This window comes from Symphalangus syndactylus, chromosome 11 (genome assembly GCF_028878055.3).
Source record: "Symphalangus syndactylus isolate Jambi chromosome 11, NHGRI_mSymSyn1-v2.1_pri, whole genome shotgun sequence".
Lineage (NCBI taxonomy): Eukaryota > Metazoa > Chordata > Mammalia > Primates > Hylobatidae > Symphalangus > Symphalangus syndactylus.
Genome location: NC_072433.2, coordinates 94,825,751 through 94,845,247, shown reverse-complemented (window position 1 = coordinate 94,845,247; position 19,497 = coordinate 94,825,751). Strand labels below are relative to the sequence as shown.

At 38.9% G+C, this 19,497-nt stretch overlaps 1 protein-coding gene across 1 annotated transcript in view; it reads left to right on the top strand.

The window, feature by feature from the left end:
* Positions 1 to 3,741, top strand: part of FBXL17 (F-box and leucine rich repeat protein 17) — a 533,333-nt gene extending 529,592 nt beyond the window's left edge. The window contains exon 9 of the mRNA XM_055298027.2: positions 871 to 3,741. Coding sequence (XP_055154002.1) covers positions 871 to 1,011 — 141 coding nt within the window. The 3' untranslated portion in view covers positions 1,012 to 3,741. The remainder of the gene's footprint in view (positions 1 to 870) is intronic.
* Positions 3,742 to 19,497: the final 15,756 nt, after the last annotated feature.

The following is a 19,497-nucleotide window of genomic DNA, read 5'->3' as shown; positions in this document are numbered from 1 at the left end:
TTTCAGGCTAGCTTACTCGAGATGAATGAAATATTGATGTATTTGAAAATGCTCAAGTGTTCAATAAAGATTTTAAATAAAACTACCTAAAAGTTGTGGTTCTTAGGTTAATCATTTATTTATCTAAAGAATGAAGAAAACTGTCTACTTCTGTGATATGAACTGCAATCAGCTTAAAAATAATTGACAAATTAATCCCTTCACAGCACAGCAATTGTAAAGGTGTTAGTTTTAATTAGGCCTGTCTGATTGCCTTGTCTAATCATGAATCAAGGTGGTATCTTTGATGGTTAAGGTCTATTGGGGCCATCTCTGACCTGCCAGCCATGTATGTTTTAATTATTGATTCCTCACATTTCAGCCCTTTTCACAAAGGAACTTGAAGTTTGCCGTACCTTAACATTTAAAGGGAAGAAAAATAAACATCTTCCCCAACACTTCTGTCTGGAATCTAGTGTATCCTCTCCAGCATTCCATAATTTTTGTCCTAAAAAGGCTGTCGGGTTGATGATGAAGTCAAATGCACATTAGCTATCTTACTGCTTCTTTACCTCCCAAGCACTAGATTTTCAGTGGACATTGTTAAGATCTTGACAAATCACAGTCATTTATGCTTCTAGAAAACACTTTTGATTTCTTGATATTATGTCTTTTAAAAATCCCTAAGGGCAGGTGTGTTACTGGGAGATCAGAGAGGTCAGATGAAAGGGGACGCATATCTTCTCACAAAACCCTTCCTCACATCGCTAGGAGGAACAAGGCGAGGGCTCTTTGTGTCACAGTGAGCCGGCTGCAGCACATCAGTGAGCGTGGGCAGCAGCGTGGTGTTGGTGGTCTCTGTGCGTGATGGTGACTCTTCTTTGTTTGCAGGTCAACGAAGTGACGGTGGAACAGCTGGTGCAGCAGTACCCCCACATCACCTTCAGCACCGTCCTGCAGGACTGCAAGAGGACCCTGGAGAGAGCCTATCAGATGGGCTGGACCCCCAACATGTCTGCCGCCTCCTCCTAACGCTCCTGCCCCGCCTAGTCCACTGGGATCATTCAGCAGAGTAGAGGAGAATTGTACATTTGGGGAGCTGATCTCTCAGAAGGGTTTTGACTGTCACCTGTCTGTGTGTGTTAAGTATGTGTATTTGTGTCTTGTTTGCATACTGCATACCAAAAGTGCAGTTGTCATTTGTTCCCAAGTGAGCTGGCTTTTTTTCTTAGAAATTAGAGATTATGAAAGCCACAAACTTTTTAGTTTTTAACTTCAAAGGCTTCTTTCTCTTTAAAAAAAAAAAAGGTATTTTTAATATAGAGTCAAAAAATTGGATGTATTATTTTGAGCTTCTAATTGCTGCCACTTGGGGATGTCCAAGTAAGAAGGCCTTCTTTTTACATGGGATGAATTGTGCACTTCTACTGATGATGACTACAGCAGAAGTGATGTTGCACGTATAGGCACTTACACTCTCTCACATATTCACACGTGTGCACATCTACACCAGGGCTGTGATCTACTCTAGATCATTTCCTGACAGAGAAGCCTTCATCCAGGCCACTAAGGTAGCATGTTATCCACTGTGGCACTGCCTAACTCCGTGTATCTTCAGGTGGCCAACTTGCTATCTGGTGGGTGACTTGGGGACTAGAAAGAATAAAGCCTTTTCTAAATTTGTTATATAGAGGCAACAATCTGAACTCCCCCGGCCAGCTCACAAAAGTTAATTACAGATTATTCTACAAATGCATTCTGTTGAGCACTAAATATTTTAGTTGGTTTTATGTTAACAATGTGTTAGCTTTTATTTCCTGGGTAGTAACTGGTCAGGATATATTTTAATGATATTTGAAGCCACCAACGTAGCAATTAACATTGAAGCCACCAATGTAATTAATGGTGTGCAGTTATTTTAAAAACTACAGATCATTTCCTTATTTTCTTAATTTTGGTAATTATTAAAGTCTATTTCTGAGATACGAGAGGGTAGTCACATTAATAGAGGATTCATGAGTGAGATATAAGTAGACAATCTTTCTACTGTTGTTGCTCTTTTTGCTTTGCTTTGGGTTCTTGAACAGGTTTTTTGGATATATGCATGTTGTCATTTTGGACTAGTTCTCATGCTACTGCAAAGATCTATTGCTAGCCAATATATGAGTTAAGAAAGAAAATTAGAAAATCTGTTCATTGAAATTCTGTTTACACTTGTCAGAAATAAGCATTTCTTTGTTGAATTAAAGATTGCCAGCTTCAGTTAAGACAAGACCTATCAGTAAATGAATATATGTTTTGATTTAACACATCTTTACAATTAATTCATAATAGGGACTCAGGCTCAAATAACTGTTCCTGTGTCTAGATTTATAATGAGGACATCAGGGAGCCTTTTTAAGCTAAAGAGTGGTTATCTTTCACAGTAGAACTAGAAACAAAACCCTAACTTGTGAATTTGCTATTTATTTTTCCCTGAGTGAATGTAACTGTTATTTGGTCTTTAACAGATATACTGAGGTTTGAGTTTCATTTTCTTTAAGTCTCACATTGCTAACATGACATTAGCTGTAAGAAACAAAAGATAGCTTTACATTCGAATGCCATTTACTGATTTCTGATGATTCTCTTTTTTTGTAAACAACTGTTTCCTTTGATTATGTCAACATGTTTCTGATGTGGCATTTTTGTTTTAATCCCAATCAGTTAGGAAAATCTAGTCAGTAAGCACCATGAGTATTCTTCCCATAACTAAATGGGTTTCTAATTTAATTTGAAGGGAATAAGATTTGTGTAAGAAAAAAGCTGTTTAACATTAATAAACTATATTTCTTCTTACACATTGAACTGTATCATTTTCATATCCACTTCCCCACCACTGAAATATCTTATTTCACAATATTTTAACTGATTTTTAATCCAAAACTAATTTATAAGACAGTATGTATAGTAATAGTAGCTTGAGTGAATATGCAAAAGTTTAATTTTTATATATGTCATACTATATTTTAAATAGTTAAAAAAGACAAAAGAAGGGAGAGCCATCTATGATATAGATGGTACCATTTCAGTTCAAAGTTGGAATAACCTTTGAAGTGTTACAGTTTGGTTGTCAAATGGTTTCAGAGTGTATAACTGATTTTTTAAAATGTTGCATTGTTTGAATCTAAAGTACAGCACTATAACATGCTTTAGCTTGGGGGGGGTGGGGGGGGGTGGGGTGGGGACTTGCACTTATTCTCTAAAATGTTGACTAATCCAGAAAGCCTGATGCAACATAATCTGGAAAACTGCTTTGGTACATTTGTAGAAATCCATAGAAATACCATATCCAGCCTCAAAGCATTAATCTCAAAAAAAAACAAAAAAAAAACAAAAAAAAAAACAAACAGCCAGAAAAAAGCATCACCTTGAGTGGTCCTGTGATGGTTGTTGAATGTGTTCTCATTAGATGCTTTGAAATGAGGCTTAAAATAATTTTTCTGGGCAATATAGAGTTTCTTTTTTTTTTTTTTTTTTTTGCTTAGAATGTCATAAATACATGTGAACACGTTTAATGCAGGGCTTTTTATTCTCTCCAAAATGTCAACAGTATTTTCAGAATAAAGACTATGAAATATATTGCTGTAGTGGAAAATTCTGGTCCTTTGTCTTTAATGTCTTTTTGAGTGGATAAAGAAAATTCACCCAGTTTGTAGTTTCTATATTTCTGTGAATCTTTGACCTTGCAATGGGTTGCAATAAAAGAGAAACAAAACACTGTGCCTTTTGTTTTATTTTAGAAACAATAAATGACCTCCCTGATGCTGGTTGGGTATGATGCATGCAGTGGTCTGTGTATTTGTGTGTTTCACTACAGACTTATGTAGGTTTGACTAACCCAGAATAATAAACGAGACTGAGTTTAGGAGGTTCTGATTGGGCTGGTGATTATAGAGATAAGATTAAAATCTCAAGGATTTACATAAGTGTGTATTAGTCCATTCTCACGCTGCTAAAAGGGCATACCTGAGACTGGGTAATTAATAAAGGAAAGAGGTATAATTGACTCACAGAAAACTTAAAATCGTGGCAGAAGGGAAAGCAAACAAGTCCTTTTTCACAGGGTGGCAGGAGAGTGAAGAATGAGAACCAAGCAAAGGGAGAAGCCCCTTATACAACCATCAGATATCATGAGAACTTCCTCACTATCACAAGAATGGCATGGGGGAAACCACCCCCCTGATTCCATTGCCTCCCACTGGGTCCCTCCCACGACACGTGGGGATTATGGGAACTACAGTTCAAGATGAGATTTGGATGAGGACACAGCCAAACCGTATCAAAAGTGAGTTGTTAAAATCCCACTTCCTAAATAGTCTTCATTTATATAGCCATATATTCTATTTTTCCAAAGTAAATAAATACGTAAAACATTTATTGAGTGACAAATATGTTATAGGCACTGGAAATTTAAAGATAAATGAACTCACTCCCACTCTCAAGTTACTCACAGCCTTAACAAGGGGACATTCTGGGGCACTAGCAGTAACAGTGGAGTACAATAGATATAATGATGGGCATAATTATGGGGAGCGCATCTAGGGCTGATCAGCAGCTTTGGGAAGGGAGAGCTTCACAGAGGAGGAGCTTTTCATGAAGGCCAGAGAAGTAGCGGGAATTTACCAGCCTTGCTTGGGGGAAGGAACGGAAGGCAACCTGGAAAATGGAAAAGTATGTGCAGAGGCATGACGGAATGAGATAGCGTGGAAAGAGCAGGGCCCTTGAGGTAACTGAGTTTAATAGGAATGTATGTTTTATAGAGGCAGCAGGTGGAAAAGTTTCCAGGAAGAAAACAAGGGCAAACGAAACATTTTATGGCCTACTAAAGAGATTGGACTTGTGGGAAAAATCAGATCTGCTAGAAAAGCCTTGCCCTAAATTATTCAAACAAGTAGAAATTTAAAATGCAGGACTTCCACTTATAATAATATAGTGGAAAGGAGATCCTGAAAGATTTTGTGCTATGTAACATCTAAAAATGTTCATTAAAATGTTTTTTAAAAACCTTCTTAAGTGACCAGTATAACTGTGAGAAAGCAAAAGAAAGCTCCTGTGGCCTGGGACAAGGGATCACAGGGATCAGCCTAGAACAGGGATCAGCAAAGAGAGGACCCTGGGTCAAACGTGGCCAGACACGCATCTTTGTAATAAGGTTTTCTTGGGGCACAGTCATACCCATTTGTTGTTGCGTTCTCTATGACTGATTTCATGCTACAACAGTAGAGTTGATTGGTTGCCCCAAAGGCCATGTGATCCACAAAGTCAGAAAGATTTACTCTGGCATTTCACAGAGAAAATTTGCCAATCAACCTAGTTCAGAGAGGTGGTTCTCAAGTATAGCCCCCAGATCAATCACATCAGCCTCGCCTGGGAACTTAAACATACAAATTCTTGGGCCCCACTTGAGACCTACTAAATCAGAAACTCAGAGAGTGAGTTCCCAAAATCTGTGTGCAAATCCTCCAGGTGACTGATGCATGAACTAAACTTTTATCTCTATAGAGACAAGCCTGGAAATAATCAGAACGTGGGACTATATTGATCACGATAGCCTAGAGAACTTGTGGAACATTTAGGGCCAGTGAATAATTGAGAGTCATAGCTACCTCACAGAAAGCCTGGATTCCTGAAAGGCTCTACCCTTTTAAAAACAGTGAACTGGCCGGGTGCGGTGGCTCACGCTTGTAATCCCAGCACTTTGGGAGGCCGAGGCGGGCGGATCACGAGGTCAGGAGATCCAGATCCTGATGAAACCCCGTCTCTACTAAAAACACAAAAAATTAGCCGGGCGTGGTGGCGGGCGCCTGTAGTCCCAGCTACTCGGAGAGGCTGAGGCAGGAGAATGGCGTGAACCCGGGAGGCGGAGCTTGCAGTGAGCCGAGATTGCGCCACTGCACTCCAGCCTGGGCGACAGAGCCAGACTCCGTCTCAAAAAATAAAAATAAATAAATAAAATAAAATAAAAAGAGTGAACTACAATAAATCAAAAGATCAAAGAGGCAGATAGTGAGGAAAGTAACCATTCTCAGCCTGGGCTGTTCATGGATTTTTTTAAGGGCTCCCCTGCAAATTAACAGCTACTGGCTAACAACATTCAAATGGGTTTAAGCCAAGTGTGGTGGCCCATGCCTGTAATCCGAGCACTTTGGGAAGCCGAGGCAGGAGGCTCGTTTGAGCCCAGGAGTTCGAGAACAGCCTGGCCAACGTGGCAAGACTCCATCTCTATAAAAATTCAAGAAACTAAAAAAAAAAAAAAAAAAAAAATTAACCGGGCATAGTGGTACATGCCTATAGTCCCAGCTACTTGAGAGGCTGAAGTGGAAGGATCACTTGAGCCTGGGAAGGCGAGGCTGCAGTAAGCCATGATTACACCGCTGTACTCCAATGTGGGTGACAGAGCAAGACCATGTCTCAAACACACACACACACACACACACACACACACGCACACAGAACAGATGTAGTTAGTAACTGAATCTATACTGTTTACATAGTGTATGTTGCTGATCATTGTATTTTTAAGAGGATTCATGTCAGTAGTGCTCAGTGTCTGACAAAAGCAAACAAAAATCATCCCTGGAGAAAGGTACCCTCAAACTAGTCCTCAAAAGAAACTCCAGAGATAGCATGCCAGCAAATATAAACCCACAATCTAAAATCACAGAGAAATGAAAAGGACATAACCCAGGATTAGCAGGGCAAGTCAGTAGAAACAACAAATAGATCCACATCCTCAAAGACTTCAATATTACATTTTCAGATACATATTACAAAATAAACATGTTGTATTAAAAAGGTGTTTAACAGGTATAAGAAAAAAAGAAACTACCAAAATGAACAGATACTTAAAGAAAAAAACTAAATAAATAGTATAGAATTTTTAAAAGGCCAGGCACAGTGGTTCACACATGTAATCTCAACACTTTGAGAGGCTGAGGTGAGAGGACAACTTCAGCCTGGGCAGCATAGTGAGAACTGTCTCTAAAAATTTTTAAAGTAGCTGGGCGTGGCACCTCCTATCCTAGCTGCTCAGGAGGCTGAAGCAGGAGGATTGCCTGGATCCAGGAATTCATGGCTACACTGAGCTATGATCACAGCATTGCACTCCAGCCTGGGCAGTAGAGCAAGACTTTGTATCAAAAAAAGAAAAAAGAATGATTACTATTATTATAACTTCTATTTAACATGGTAATCAGAGAGCTAAGCCAGCACAGAAATATCAAAATAAAAGAGTAAGAGCCATAATGGAAAGGACAAACTGAATTATATACAGCTGACAGGAATATAGACATAACAGACATAGACAAGCAAAATCCCAAAAGAATCTAGAAAATAGAATTAAGAGGATTTAAAAGTTAGTTGATGTAATGTTCAAATATAATACCTATTTACATTTCTATACACCAATCATGAAGTAGAAAAATGTAATTTGAAAAAATACTTTTTACAAAAGCAACAAATGCGCAAAGTAGCATTCCTTTTATGAGTCAATTACAAAACTATAATAAAAGACAGAAAAAAATGTAGACAGCAAACATCTTCAAGGAAAGGAAGTCTTAATATTCTACAGAGGTCATGTTGAAAGACATGTCTCCATAGGCATCTTGCATTTCTGCACATCTTTCAAGCAGAGATTCCTTATTTACCTGCTGCCTTTGCTCTGGATTATCTTTTCAAAGATGTTCTTATGGTGAATAGCCTTCGAAGACAGAGAGAGTGTCTCCCTCTAGAGCAGAGGGTAAATGTACTTGCTGTTCCATATAAAATACTTGTTTCCTATGCTCAGTGTTCCTCTCCTGTACCACAACCCAGTACAGACACGGGGGTCACCCACCCTCTTCACATTTCCTGTGGGAATTGCAGCTTCAGAACCTTCAGAATCAGCGTTTCAGGAAAATGCTGATACTCTGGCTACTGCCATTGCTGTGGGTAATAAAGCCCTTTGTCTCTGATTCAAGACTCTAGCGTCTTCTGCCAGCATCCCTGAAACTAACAGACTGATGTGAATTTACAAGTAGAGTAAAATCTCAAACCTTTCACAGTTCTTAACCTGATAATTCTCCCCTGATTAATCTACTAATATCATGCAATTCCAGACAAAATCCTAATAAGGTTTTTTAAAAATCAAACTCAACAAGCTTTTTCTTAAATTTGTATCGAAGAACAAACCCAAACTCATTTGTATTTAGATAAATGCAAATTAAAAGATACAAAGTTGATGCCCAAAAAACTGGCAAAAAGTGAGTCTTGCATGATTAAGCTTTGGCAAAGATATAGAACAGTGAGAACACTTACACATTGCTCTGGAAATTGGAAAAGATTTTAGCATTATCTTAAAAAGGTAAACATGCACATACAATTCCTTTCATAGGTGTATACCCCAGAGAAACATTAACACATGTGAACCGAGAGACATGTACCAAAATACCTGCATAGCAGCATTGTTTATCACAGTAAAACTAGGAACTTTTACATATTTAATTCAATTAAAGTAGTAAAAATGAATGAATTACAACAACATATTTCAACATGTGTGAATCTTAGAGAGAGTTGAATGAAAAGGGCGAGTCCTAGAAGAATGCAGAAAGCTGTACATCATTGTATAAAGTTCAAAACCAACAAAGTTAAATAATCTGTTATTTAGGGATGCAACTGAATTTAGAAAAAGGGAAAAAGAAAGAAGGAACAATTGCAAAATTTCAGAGTAGTTGTTATTTATGGGACGACAGGGAGTGTGCTGGGATTCTAGGACCACAAAGAGGCCTTCAACCAAATTCGTAGGTTCTATTTCATAAATTGAAGGATGGCTTTACCAATATTTGTTTTATTAATATAAAACATATTTTAAGTTAAACATATGTAACATTACATTATACAAAACATATTTAAAATATGTAACAAATTATTTTGCATCCAATATTAAAATTTTAAATTAAAATTGTTTTATACCTCATTTAAATCGATTGACTGACCATCAAGAGTTGTTAAACCTAAACACAAGTTTGCCCACCTATTTGGTTGTGGAGGTTATCTCCGCATGAGGCAGAGCTTACAGAATTCCATATTTAAGCAGGTGGCAGAGATGGGAGAACCCAGTAGTCTCACCCTTCTCCTGTGCTGGGAGCATAGCACTATGTAAGTTCCTGGTTTTGGGCTGACCCCCATTGGAATTCTAAGTGGAACATCTGTTCATGTTGTGCCGAGACAGCTGTGAGAATTCGTGTGGCATATCTGTCGTGTCATTACCATAGAAATCAAAGGACCACTATACAGGTTTTGTAAAGCAGTGGAGGGCCCTTTCATTATCACTTCATTTTTCATTATGCCAATAAATCTGGTATCAAAACTTCTTCAAAGAATACAGACACTCATCTGATAATGTCATAATCTAGAGTTGAAATGGAAATTCAGTTAGGGTTAAGCTTATCCCTTTTATTATATGAGTATACCACAATTTCTTTGCCCATACTACTGTTGCTGGATATTATTGGGGCATAATGCTTATAAAAATTCATTACAGTTTCATGAGCTATTTAGTAGATACAAACGCAGTTAGAGAGGCTCCCTCAATCCCTGAAATGCAACCATCTCCAGCAAATAAACTTCAGAAAACTAAAATCATTTAAGCACTAGCCCTTCAAAGCATCCCCGTTCCTATGATTTTCCTTGACTAATAAAACTATGTGCGGATGCCAACAGCCCAGCAGAAAACAGAAACATTTGAAAGGGCAGGCATTATTTGGTACAGCTCTTTTATTCACCACATGATGGAAGAGACAGTCATGCATTTCTCGAATTTTTTCCCCACAGTTTGGCATTACTTGAAAGATTTGGAGATGAGAGGCGTCAAGGTCAAGTGGCCTGAGGATATTTGGCTAAACCAGGCCGGTGGGCACTCACTGAGTTCATTTCTGTAGACTGAAATCTTCCAATGGTGTGGCTTGGAGTGTGTGTGTGCACGTGCTCACGTGTCCATGCACCATCCCACCATGAATACTGCCTACCAAATGCAGTCTATTCAGCCCTCTGTGGTTAACATAATGGAAAATGAAAAATTAGTCATTAAATAAAAGATTTTTAAAAAGAACAGTGTCACACATAGATGCTGCCTTAATGGGGCTAGTAGCTACTGACAATGGTGAGCTTTATAAATAATGCCGAAATGAATGGAGAAAGCTTAGCAAGCTTGATTTTGTTGACAGACATGATTCTACTGGATTCTTAAGCAACATCTTGCAACTGAATCATTTACTAAGTGGGAAAAGAGAAATCTTGATAATTGGTTTTAAATAAAGCTTTTATTAAAGTGTTTTTTCAATTTCAAATCAAAATTGGATTACAATATAGAATTCATGGATGTAGAGAGGCAAATACTGGGAAAAACACTTGTAGATAACCTAAATAATTATGTTTAATGTGAAAATTAAGCTACTGGCACTCTGATTATTAGATAATTTAGATGAGTTAATTTGCTCTAAAGTAAACTATATAATAGAAAACATACTTGTCTTAGAATAAATTTGTGCTAATGGATGTTTAGTCCACTTCCCTACTCTGCAGCTGCTGTTGAATGTTACTGTTCCCATTTCTTCCCAGTCCTACTTCATTCTTAATATTAACCAAAGAGACGAAGAAAATTAGTGATTAGAATCTTCATGTCTCTAGAGTGGACGGCGCACCTGGGCACGATCTTCAAACAAAGAATTGGGGAGAGAAAGAGATGGTGGTGGCAGGGAGAATTAAATGAATTATGTAGAATGCTCAGTGATGTTGCCAAACATTATATCTTGAAATATGACACAGAGAAAATATGTAACACATATGTGCACAGTTGTAAAATGATTAAGAAGCAAACACCATGCAAGCACCACTCAGGTGGTTAATTACAATTTTTTATTTTGAAGTTGTTTATTACTAGTATATAGAAGGGAAATTTGTTTTTGCATATTGTCTTTGTATCCAGTGACCTTGCTAAATTTACTTATTAGTTCTAAGTAGTTATTTGAAAATTTATAGAATTCTTTAGTCTAAAAACCTATGTCATATGTGAAGACAGTGTTTATTTTTTCTAATATCGATAACTTTTTTTACTTGCTTTATTGCACTGGCTAGGACCTCCAGTACAATATTGAATAGAAATGGTGAGAGCTGACTTGCTTATTCCTGATCTTAGGAGGAAAGCATTTAATCTTTCACAATTAAGTATGATCATAGCTCTAGGGTCTTTTAGATTGCCTTTATAAAACTAAAAATGTTCACTTTTATTTTTAGTTCATCCATGGTTTTTATTATAAATGGGTGTTGGATTTCATCAAACGTTTTCTTAGTCCTGTGATATCTATCCTTATATTTCCCACTTCTGGTATTCTTTGTTACTTCATGTTTATATAAGTCTTTTCTAATATTTTTTTAGTCCCGAAAATTTTCTTCTTAGTATTTCTTGAAAGTGGATTGATATGATCATAGAGATTCTCTCACTTATTTTCTTTTGTTATAGTGTGGCCTCATAATATTTCTGTGTTTTCTGAAAAAGTTTATGTAAAATTGGTAATTTATCTCTTAAATATTTGAAAGAATTCCCCAGTGAAATTACGTGGGTCTGGAGTTTATCTGGAGGCAAGTTTTCTATTGTTTGTTTTCTGTTGTGTCAGTTTTTTACTGCATCTGAGTTGTAGAATTTATTGGCATAAAGTTGTACACAATCCCTTATTATCTTTTTAATATTTGTAGAATCTATAGTAATGTCACTTATATAGCACTGTCTTCAGATATGACATAAGTTTTTAGATTAAAGAATTCTAGAAATTTTCAAATAACTACTTAGGACTAATAAGTGAATATAGCAAGGTCACTGGATACAAAGACAATATGCAAAAACAAGTTGCACTTCTATATATTAGTAATGAACAACTTCAAAATAAAAAATTTGTAAACTACATTTATAGCAGCATCAAAGAGCATACAATGCAAAGGAGTACATTTAATGAAAGCAGTGTAAGACCCTCTACTGTGAATAAAACATCCTTCTTTGGTTATTTGTGATTTCTCTCTAACAACACAGAGAACTAAGTCTTCAAAAGTTTAAGATCATCAGCCAATAATTTAATTAACTGATGGAAAAAAGTCAACAGTATACAAAGGAAGATAACAGAAACCAGAATCTCTTCCAAATCCTTTGTACAATAAAAAAAAAACTACTAGATATGTGAAGGAAAAATCTGACCCATTTTCAAGAAAGGAAAAGTCAATCGAAATAGACCTGATATGATCTAGATGTTGGAATTATTAGACAAGTACTTAAAAGAAACTATTATAAATATGTACAAGTACTTTGAGGGAAAAAATGGTCATAAAGAGTGAACAGATGGGGAATTTCAGCAGAGAAATTGAAACTATATTTTTCTTAAAAAAGGAAATTCTAGAACTGAAAAGTACAATATCTGAAATAGAAAATTCATTGAATATGGGCTTAAGAGCAAATGCAAGTTGGCAGAAAAAAGTGTCAGTGAATGTGAATATATAGCAATAGAAATGATCCAATCTGAAGAATGAAGATTTTTCTTAAAAAGCTGGGGGGTGGGGGAAAGAACAAAGCCTCAGTAGTCTGTGGTACCATATCAGGCAGTCTAATATATGTGCAATTGGAATCCCAGACAAAGAGGAAGAAAAGAATAGGGGAGAAAATATTTGAAAAACTAGTAGCCAACCCCTGTTACCTGGAGGAACCTAAACCCCCAGCTCTTGCTTGCCGGCATCTGCAGAGCTGAACTACATTTTTAATTTTTTCAGCCTTCCAATTGCTGCTTCCACCAGGCTCTCTATAACCTCCCCCATGCATGCACAGAAAAGGAGGCAGCAAAAGATTTGTGGGAAGCTTATATGCAGATTCTGATTAGTCTCTAATTTCTAGGATTTTCCCCACCCAATTTCCAGTCTCATGGACAACCCCAAATCCATTCCCTGATCCTTCAAGTCTGTAAGATAGTAGCATTCTGCTCAGGTTCTAACCCCGGTACCTCGTAGACTGGGGAGTACCCTCAAGGGAAAAGCCATATAAAAGTGGATCTCGCCCAATAAGTGTGGCTCCTTTCTTTAAATGGTCGAATCCCCTTCAATAGCTGCTCACTTTTTGTTGTTCTCCAGTGACTTCAAGAAGGCCACCCCCCACCCCCACACCACCCCCTGCCAGCAAACTGTTGAATTGTTATCTATGGAGGGTTAGTCTAATACAAGCTGCCAGAACCATATCCCTAATGTATTGGTTTTAAAGATGCCAAACTCTGCTGTTTTTAGTACTACATACACACAGTCTACACTAGCAGAGGTAGGTAGCTCCTTGCCTCCCAATACGCATATTCTTCTTCTTCAGTGAAAAAACTCATATTTGATGTAGAGTCACAATGTACATTTCTTTTGGCAACAGGTAGATTTTTGTCTTGTTCTAGCCACTATTAATAGTAGTTGATGCTAATCCTAACTAATTTAAATGCAAGGAGACTCTCATATAAGTAATGTAGCAATAAATACAGGTATAGCCATCATGTTGGACTTTTCAGGGAATAAAGTGATGAAGTAGAGAGGCCATTAGCCTGAAAACCAGAGAACATGCATTCTAGTCCTGCTTCTTCCAACTAGGCTACATATTTTGGGCAAGTACCCCTCTCTGGGGCCACCGTCTCCTCATCTGTGAAAATGTTGCATTAAATTAAATGGTCTCTCATTTTTCTCTCCTCATTCCACTGAACCTCTCCAGGATGTAGATAATGTTTTCACTATCTTAAGGAGTTACAGAGCTTGTAATTTCAAAATTCTGATCATGAATCTCTGTTACAAACAAAACCCCCTTTATCCCTCATTTTGAAAGAACACTTTGTGACCCCAGAGTCTATGTTCCCACTCATCTTCATTTGTTGACCTTATGTTTCAAATGGAAAGACATCAATTTTTTCAAGGTACCTCTCTGCTCACAAAGATTTCCCTAATTTTTTAAGAGGCTGGTAGCAGTGAATGGTACAAATAAAACACATTTTCAGCAGTGCTGAGGCTCGGAACTGTGGTTGAGATGATAAAATGGTTTTATTTTCTAGATGACTATTTTTCAAACTAGAAATATGTTTTGCATCAGTTATGTGTTAAGGTCAAGTCAAGAAAAGAGACAATATGTCCCATGTCACGGAGACCAGGATAATGAGAGTGTTCTCTGGGAGATGGCTCAGAATCTGTTCATTTCACCGGCAAAAGGTTATACCAGACAGATTGTTTCTCATTTGATGTCTTAAATTAAACTGCTGACATGGCCTGCCTCAAAGTAAGAAGCATACGTGTTTGCCAAACAGACCCTAAAGAAAATCCCTGTTTGAGAGATTTGGTTCCTTTATCTGCAATCTTTGAGGCTTTTCTGTGTTTAAGGTATGCTTAGGAATTAAACCAGGTTTTCAACTACAGAGCAGCTCCCTAAAGGTTCATGAAGGAGGCTTGGTGAATCTGAGACTTGCTGTTTTGTCAAAGTGCTGTGGGATAGAAACGAGATAAATGCTAGTTCCTATTTGGAATTTGGAAACATCACACATGCAAGATGCACATGAGATCATAGAGGAATTACTGAAGATAGAACGGACCTATGGAAGATTCGCTTTAGCCATTGCCCTCCACTCTGGCCCTGCTTTCCCTCCTCAATGGCGATTTTCACCCACCCCAGAGCTCAAAGAATACCAAATAGGCTAATGTCATGGTGAATGGTCTGCAGACCAGCAACATCAGCCTCACATGCCCTATCCCAGGCATCAAAATCTGCACCGGAACAAAATCTGCAGACGATTCAGAAGGACTGATCCTCAGTCCAAAGAGGATCAGCCAGGCACAGTTCTAGGTTTGGGGGATCCAGTAGGGAATAGAACAGACAAGTCCTGCTTGTGTTGCATTTACATTTTAATGGGAGAAGGGAGAAAAAGCAATAAACAAGCAGACAGATAAGTATTTGAGTTTCTGATGGTCATAGTGTTAAGGCAGGGAAAGAGGGGAAGGAAGTCTGGATGTGGAGTGAGGGTTACTACTTGTACATGGTAATCAGGGAAACCTTCACCAAGAGGGTAAAATGTGAACAGAGATATAAAGGAAATAAGAGAGCAACCCAGTGAGTGAGTGGTCAGAAGACCTGAATTCCAGCCCCCATATCTCCTTCTCCCTGTGTATTGCAACATTTTGCAAGCTACTTAAACTTCCTGACCCTGGGTCTCCTTAGTGGTCCACTAGGAATAAAAATACCCACGATAGCTAATTCATGACTGATTTGTGAGGATCAGATAGGATGCATATATGCACGAGTGCTGTTAACCTTGTCTGTGAGGCTGTAGGCTCCTTGGCCCTTCGCCTCTAACTCATAGGGACAAAATTGGTGTTATGTGAAGTTGCAAATTGAAGTATAAAGGGTTGAGTTTTGTGTACATAATCTAAGCCTTCCTTGAGCACCATATACAACTCGTGACCTCACTTCCCACTATGCAACCCACGTGCCCCCCTCCCCACACTTTCTCCACCGTGGACCTTCCCTTATCGATGTCCTACCTGGACATCCTCCCTCACTCTTCCTCCTTCTCACACTCTTCTCCCTATGACCAGGCCTTTAATATCCTCTCTCTTTTGATAGCTCTTCACCACCTTTTGCTCAGATTCTGGTCCTTCTCCAGGGTGAAGGCCCTCTCCAATTTCTTCTGTTGGAGAGTGTTCTTCTCAATGCAGTAGCTCTTGCAGAATTTACATAAGAGATTCGTATCCTCCTTGCTCTCATTTGGTTTGGGCTGTACAATATGTTGGTGTTTCTGTCTCCTTTATAGACTCCTAGAGCTACAGGATAAACCCTCTTCTAAGAACAGAGACATGGAATGCTCAGTCTCTGTCTCGATTGCTGGCTCAGCAGGTAAAGTGATGGCAGTGTTGCCACCTGAAGAGTGTCCACCGACACGACGTATGACGGGAGGGACCCTAGGCAGGGCTGTGCTGCCATTGATGTTGTGGAGTTTGTTTCTCACTAACAATGTTTTTTTTCTGGTTAATTTGAGAGAATGTCTGTATTTGCTGTTTCTGTAATCTTATTTTGTGTTTCAGTTGAGTAAGTGTTGCTGAATATCTGTAGAATGTGTGATAATTTTTTGTAAAAAAAAAAACTCAATAAAAGAAACATTAGCATAGAAAAATATTTTATGTTGTGTAAAACACTTGGCTGAGGAAATGTTTTAATGCATTATATCAAAATGCTACAGACTCTCAGCAGTTAGATTACGGGAGACAGCTCTGTTTGGCACCGAAGGAGACCCCACTCAGCACTGCCAGGTTGAGAGAAGGGCACTGAGGGAGCGAGGATCAGAAATAGGATTGAGTATCAAAGGGTTCCCTTCAAGGAAACCAGCATTTGGTCAGCACCTTCAATGCAAATCATTGCTCTAGGTTCCTTGGAAGACACGTTAATTAAAAAGACATCCAATCTATCTTCCAGTAGCCTACAAGCTAGAGATGATCTAGGTATAAACATTAATTTATTTGGCCTGTCTTTATGAGAGTTACTGTGAGCAAAGAACTGTGCAGGATGTCAAGAAACAAAGAAAAAACAGATGTGGACCGTGCCCTTAGTTCAGTAGTGGTGAAAAGGCACGTTCATGAGTCGTCCTAAGATGATGTTAAATATGAATGGTAGATTTTGATATTAATGATTTTATATTATATTTTGAACACAGTATTTCATAGCACTTCACAGCCCTGTTTGACGGGCTTTTATTCATAGAATTTTGGTGATTTACAGAGTTTCAAAGGTCATGTTTTCCCTCTGTTGCTCATGCTGCCAACTCCACTGACAAGCCCTTCTCACCCCTTGAATCTCTCTCTTCAGCTGACCTCACGGGCACCTTCCATAGTAAATGCTCAATAAACATTTGTGCATGGAATGAACTGGACCTGCTGTGTGCTTGCTGAATTTTATGCTAGTATGCCCCTCCATTTAGCACACGTTGTGGTTCCCTGACCTTAATAACAACTTGAACTGCCTATAACCCATACTAAGGAAAGAAGTTTAATAATAGCATCCCCTCCACCTAGGAGGACAAATTGCCCTATATTCAGACTTCAGTTAAAGTCTCAAGGCTTCCCTTGCAGAGGCCACAAACTGGCAGAATCCAGATTACAGCCATAAATCATGTTTTATTTCTTTGAAAACATTTAGTTTCAAAAGGTTGAGACATTTACCACCAACTCCACTTCTAGCACCTCCTTCTTTTATATTACCTGACTGGAAACTGAAGACATTTGTGCTGTCAACTCTGAGGGCTAGCAATCCCTGACTCAACGCATCTTCATGCAGACTCTGAATTTTCAGTGGCATATGGACCATGGCTGCTCTAAGTCCACACCATTCCCATGACGTGAAACTTAGAACTGCAATAATCTCTACACCCAGCTCACTGGAAAAAACGTAAGCATCTTACCCTGCTTCTGAAGGCTCACTGATCCCCTGATCTACAAAAATGTAATAACCATCGAGAAAATGTTGGGAGAGATATAGAAGGGGGGCCTAGAATATTGGAGTCTGAAAGTGCCATAACTGAGGCTTTAAGAAAAAAAATCCTGCAACTTAAAAGCGCCAGCTTTTTTTCATTTTTCATAAAAATAATCTAACATTGGAGTAAGAGAAATAGGAAGTATATCAATTTTTAATAAATACAAGCCACAAAATAAATTTAATAAATTATAAATGATAAAATTATTGAAAAATTAAATATTAAACATTCTCACATAAAAATGTAGAACATTTATTAATTAGGGAACATTTTCAGAGTAATACTTGCACTTTAAACGCTCTTAACTTTTTCAGCATGCAACGTTGTAGACCTGTCGAAAGTGGTTTTGGTGTATTTGTGTGGCTGGTCACACTAAAGGGATGACACGATGGGTCAGTTCCCTGCAGGATGATCCATGGGGGGGCAGGTACCAGATGGTTAGGGGATTAGGCGGGAAATGGAACCTAGGATGGGATTCCCAGGGCTGGCATTTATAGACAAGTAATAGATTTCTCTTTTCCAGCTTTGGTTTCAAATACAGGGAAGATCAATCATGATTTGACTGAACATTTCTGGCAGAAATCTGGAAGAAAGATTAATACAGATAGATCTGAGTCTATTCCAAGAAATTTAGAGGAACTGAGCCCTGGTGTTCTTATTGTGGAGCTTGGACTGAAAAAGATGGGAAGAAAGGACAATGAAAGAGATATCTGGAAAGGGGCAAGCTGTCATTTTTCTTCTTAGGTTGTTGTGGTGCTTTTATCTTTTACCCTCTAATTTACACACAATTATTCTTTGGGTCTTCCCTGCCATCTTCCCCCTCACCACATAGTGGGAACACAGAGGGCTCAATTTGTCCTCCTAGGTGGAGGGAATGACCACATCGGATCCTGTGCAACGCCATTGCCCTGTTTCATGAGGTCTCCTGAGTTGTCTGAGGAGAGGGAAGGTAGTCGGTGTGGAAATGTGCTGTGCAGACCCCCCTTCCCAGAGGGACGTAGCGCCAGCTGCAGAGAGTGAACGAAGCTAGCAGCCGGTATCAGCTCCAGCATCATCCTCAGCTGCAGAAGCCACTTCGCTGGTCTTGCTCCTCCAGGGCAGCCTGCAAGAGATTCTGATAGGGAATATTCATTCCAGAACGCCCTGCCAGGTTAGCCAAAGCTTTGTGGGTCTGCGTTGGTGATCACCTTCTTCCTCTGACCAATCCTGTCTCTTCTCTCTTCCTTTTACAGGTATTAATCTCTAATAAGCATTGTGCTCCCCAAACTCTGTGTCAGTGACTGCTTCTAGACAGCCAGCCTTGCAACAGTTGGCACTGAGAGAAGGAGGGCTGAGAAAGCTGGTGGAGATAAGACAGAGTTTGAAGTTGAGTCACTCACCACCTGCCTGGCAATTAGGGCCTGTTTTTCTGGTGATAGGTGGAGTACTGACAGCCTCTGCACCAGGTGGTGGTCCTGTTGTTAACACTTTAATTAGTTGCAAATTGGGATGGTGTATTGGTAGAAGGGAACGAACTAGTGAGAGCAATCTACAGGACGCTTGACACTTAAGAAGGTGCAGACATAAAGAGAGTGGGATTGGATGGTTATTGCTAAGTGTCATTGATCCTCTCCAAAAAGATAATGCACAGCTGAAGATGAGCAACAGGCAACTGAAATCCAGGAATGCGAGCCACAGGGACTCTTCGGTTACACGCAGTGAAGCTTTCATCACTTCCAGCTGGAGGATGCAGAAAGCCAAGGACCACGCCCAGGACTTTAAGTCAGAGTGGCTGACGCAACCAAGACAGGTCTGTTAACCCAAGGTCAGGGCTGTGGTTGGGAAAACCTGGGACCTTGACCCATGGAATAAGGACATCTGGGTGGATGACTCCAAAGAATTTATGGCAAACCCCAGTATCGCTTTTCAGCCTTTTGGCTAAGATCAAGTG